We start from the raw sequence: 4,727 nt of genomic DNA, 5'->3' as shown, positions 1-4,727 counted from the left end.
TTTAGAAGTAATTTCCGTTTGCAAATAAACACGCTTCTAACCTAAACAACTTAATAAATATATTTAATATATATAAATAGTTCATTTAAATAAAATTTATATTAAAAAATGAAAATATGGGAAGAGTGTGCGCTGTAAAAGATTGTAAAAGTGGCAGTGCAGCTGATAATAAGCGACGAAATCATCTGAATTTGAAAAAGCCAGGATTTTTGAAAGTACCGAAAGTAAGTGAAAATATTTAAGAATAATATTAAAAAGATCAAAAACTAATTTATTATTTTCATATTGAACTAGATTTTTTAAAATTCTTTTTATAATAATACATTTTTTCACGCAAAATTATTAACAATTTAGCAAAAGGCTAAATTATTTATTTTATGATTTTCGAAGTACATCGAAATATAATCTTGAGTTTACACTCCCGCCTTATACCCCTCCACTTTTTTGGTGCATAGAGAACACTAGTGCCCTCTTATTTTGGGAAGCTATTTGTATACATGGAGTTCGTGCTCCTTGTGTAGTCTTCATGGTTGAAATCCACACGTCAAAATATAGTATTTTATTTATCCAGCAGCGATGAGTAGGCAGATTGCCAATGGGCCGAATTTTCGTGGCCTCAAATTTATTGTGGTATCGGCGCGACACCTTAGCGGAGGACCCTCGAAGCAGTTCCACGTTTTTGATTGATCGAAAGATACCGTTAGATCCGGCGTGAAAAAATAAAAATATTGGCGTCAACAATATTCAAATTTTTTAATTAGTTTATTAATTATTACGGATGAAAGTAAGCCAATCGTAAGCGCGTGAGAACTGGTAACTCCTCGTCAGTCTCCTCCCATTGGGGACAGACAATCATTTATTTCCCCACAACAAATATTTTGCATTATTCTTTTGTTTATTTAAATTACTATATTCGTTTACGTATCCACCGGTCACTGTTTTTATGGGGAATTAAATGATTGGCTGTCCCCAATGAGAGGAAACTGACGAGGAGTTACCAGTTCTCACGCGCTTATGATTGGCTTACTTTAATCCGTAATAAATAATAAACTAATTAAAAAATTTGAATATTGTTGACGCCAATATTTTTATTTTTTCACGTCGAATCTAACGGTATCTTTCGATCAATCAAAAACGTGGAACTGCTTCGAGGGTCCTCCGCTAAGGTGTCGCGCCGATACCACAATAAATTTGAGGCCACGAAAATTCGGCCCATTGGCAATCTGCCTACTCATCGCTGCTGGATAAATAAAATACTATATTTGGGTATAAAGATTCAAAATAACAATGTCTGACAATCTTCTGACTAAGGAAAAAGAATTCTACAGATTAAACAAAGAACTTGATCAAAAGAGTACAGAGCTTATGCATAAAGTAGATTCTGTCATAAATGTACATTCTAATAGTGCTTTGACAAATTTTGTATCTAAACTTTCCTATTTCTCTCCATGTACACTTTCAGAAAGTTCTTACAAAGTGACAGAAGTTTTTTCAACAGAAAATAATGCCAAACAATTTACTAATGTTCCATATAAAAAAATATCTATGTCACATATATTAAATCAGATTACTCCTGCAGATCAGTAAGTTCTATATTAATTAATCATAAATAATATTTTTATTTAGTCATTAATCATTTAATTATAGAATTAAAGTTACTAATCTCTCAACATTTGTTATTTATATATATATTTTTATTTATATCTCATAGAACGGTGGAAATGAAAGATTTTTCTATTAATAACATTACTTTGGCTAATGGAAATAATACGACTAATGCACCTATTGTAGAGTTCCTTAAAGCAACAATTGGAATGTTATATAATGAATTGCAAGCTACTCAGATTGAATACAAGAAACAGGTAACCCTTATTGAACATTTGCAAATGGAATTCTGATTTGCTAAATCTATGTTATATGTAGTTACATTAATTTATTTACAATGTACGCGTTTATATAATTTAATTTATATAAAGACAAATTTCCAGGACATGTTTCAGCACATTGCAACTGATTTTGTTCTTTATCATATATACAAAGATAAAATGTGACACAAATATTTTTATATTACCTTTACGTTTATGATTGACTGAGCATTGTTACAATAATATGTAATTCTTCTCATTTCCTAGAGTAACTATTGTCAAAAATTGGAGGCTGAAAATAAAAAACTGGAAAATGAAAAATCAGTATTACATGGACAATTGAATACTTTCAAAAATAATATAAAAAAATTGGAGAATATAAACAAAGGTCTTAATTCCAAGATTGAAATGAAATACAACGAAACATTGAATTTGAAAAGAGTGAGCTTGTTATGCAACTGTTATTCAATTATTATTGTAACGTACACCTAATTTTTTTTCAGCAAATTAGTGGTTTGAAAAAGGAAATAAAGACATTAAATCTACAGAGCAACAGTTATGATATTCGATTAAATCGATTGCTGGAAAATAACGAGAAACTTCAAAATGCTTTAAAATTTAATCGATTGGAGGAAAAGGTGTGTGAAAATAAAGGTGCTATTTTTCAGTATTTATGCAATTTTCTTTTATATATAAATAGGATTTAAGAGATCAAGTTAGACAGTTACAAGAAGACAAAAGGATTGTGGTGAAGTCTTTAGAGAAGCAACGTTCTGAATTGGTGCAAGCCTTTAATAAACAAACATTACTAGTTGACAATTTAAAGAAACAAAAGGTGATTACATATTATATTACTTGAGTTTGTTCTTAGTGTTCTCTGAGTACATAAATTATTTGATTTAGGTATACCTTACAGCAAACAAACTCACACAATTTGCAGAAGATAATTTTTCACAACTGTTGAATTGGAAATCTGAAACTTAACTGTTTAAACGATTTTTTTAAAGAATAAGCATAAAACGTAATTTTTCTATGATGAAATTAATTTCATGATTCAATAATTGTGCTGCTACAAATCTACATTCTGTCTTTGTATTAATGTAATTAGTCATTATATGCACGGTATAAGTATAAAAAGGTATATTCCTTTCATGGACGAGTTTAGGACTTGTATATGTGTTCGAGTTTTACGCCCTTTTCTAGTTCGTTCACGCCCAGTGAAGTAAACTGGATAATCTATTGTCAGTGTTGTACAGCATATGTGCCTAGATATTAATTTAAATTTACCCTAAACAAGTATTTTTATCTCATTGACAAAGTTTACACCGTAAACCCTTCAATCTACCAACCTAAACCAAATATTTAATTCAAAATTTGGGGGCCTACAGCATATAATTTTTGAAGAAATACTCGTTTAGAGTAGATTTAGGGAGATGCGAGTAACCATTTATTTATTAGAAAATTAAAATATCCGGTTTCGAAAGATTTAGTGATTTGCCGAATACATTTTGTTAATTAAGGACTTTTAATATTCAATTATAATTGATTAGGAGCGGTCAATTATGTATTTGTGTAAAAACTCTAAAGCCACGAGCATTCTTATTTTGCAGCAGCAATAGTGATAAACTCGGTAATTTTTATATTGACTGCGTAATAGTTTTCTATATGATCATACGTAAGAACATCATTCTTATATTTATACCATAATAATATGTATCAATTTTGATATTCATGAAAAATAAAAAGAACTCAGTATAAACCATTGAAACGTAATTTAGAATATGTTTATACCCGTCTTGGATATCTTTTTTTAAAAAAGACTGAAAAAACTAGCAACACTTAAGAATTTCCAATAAAGTCCCTCTCACGGTCGTACCTACAAGTCATACAACTCCCTTGGAGGGGGTAGTCTTCTTAACCTTAGGCATGAATAAAAAAATTGACTAAATTGAATCAGACTACTCAAAAATGTATAAAACTAAAAATATCAAAGCAGATATACTATTTTCATTTTTTTTACCCAATATTAAAAAGTGCCATTTTTTGGGACATTTTTTACTACTTTTCTATTCGGCTGAATAATATTTAAACTATCGAAAAGTGAAACAGCCTGCCATACGTGCGAGCGTTATCAAATTTTTTTTTAATCAGACCACGGCACGTTAAAACAAAAAATGAAATGGAGAAATGTATCTATGTTAGAAATGCTAAAGCGTTAAGCGGAAACGAGATTTTTTTCCATTGCTGTCAATTTTTCTCTTACATCTTCATGAGAGTCCGTATCGCAACAAGTGAGGCTGCGCATTTCCACCAGCTATGGATCATCATGTACGAAGAACATGCATTGAACACGTTGGCAACGATTCAGCTTCGTAATCGTAAGGTGCCGCGTTCGCGTCTACAAAGGAAAACTTTTTTTTTCATCATTTCTTTTTTGTTTAATTTTTTTAAGAGGTAATGCCATTCTAACGGCTCAAAAAAATACAAAATTGTGGTCAATTATTATTGAAAAATAGCATATGTAATATAAAGTCTATTTAGATGAATTTATTGTACACTGAACGTCATTAATGTTGTCCAGCTTGTTGATGCAGTACGGTGAGATAAGAGAAAAGAGTGGACAGTGACTGTTTGACGGACATATGTACCAGGATAGAGACGCGAAGCGTCGTACGGTGCGTCCTGTTCGAACGCATGAGTGGGAGTGAGACGGCAATGCATGAGTCCCACCAAGTCGTACCTGGGAGCTTGGTGGGACATTGGCGCTAGCTAGCCTGGTCGACAACGTAGGAGAAGAGGCCCCACCAAGCTCCCTATTGCGAGTGAGGGGCCGCATTGCCGTCTCGCTTACACTCGTGGTGT

At 31.8% G+C, this 4,727-nt stretch overlaps 1 protein-coding gene across 1 annotated transcript; it reads left to right on the top strand.

Moving 5' to 3' along the window:
• Window positions 1-1,135: 1,135 nt before the first annotated feature.
• On the top strand, window positions 1,136-3,624 carry LOC107273109 (centromere protein F; the record flags this gene model as incomplete). Its single annotated transcript, XM_015750940.2, is given in 6 exon segments — window positions 1,136-1,583; window positions 1,712-1,862; window positions 2,133-2,306; window positions 2,369-2,503; window positions 2,566-2,700; window positions 2,769-3,624. Coding segments are annotated over 6 exon segments (972 nt in total). The 3' UTR covers window positions 2,850-3,624.
• Between the last annotated feature and the right edge of the window lie 1,103 nt (window positions 3,625-4,727).

Source organism: Cephus cinctus, unplaced genomic scaffold, assembly GCF_000341935.2.
Source record: "Cephus cinctus unplaced genomic scaffold, Ccin1 Ccin1_scaffold1390, whole genome shotgun sequence".
NCBI lineage: Eukaryota > Metazoa > Arthropoda > Insecta > Hymenoptera > Cephidae > Cephus > Cephus cinctus.
This window is presented reverse-complemented; position numbering and strand designations above follow the sequence as displayed.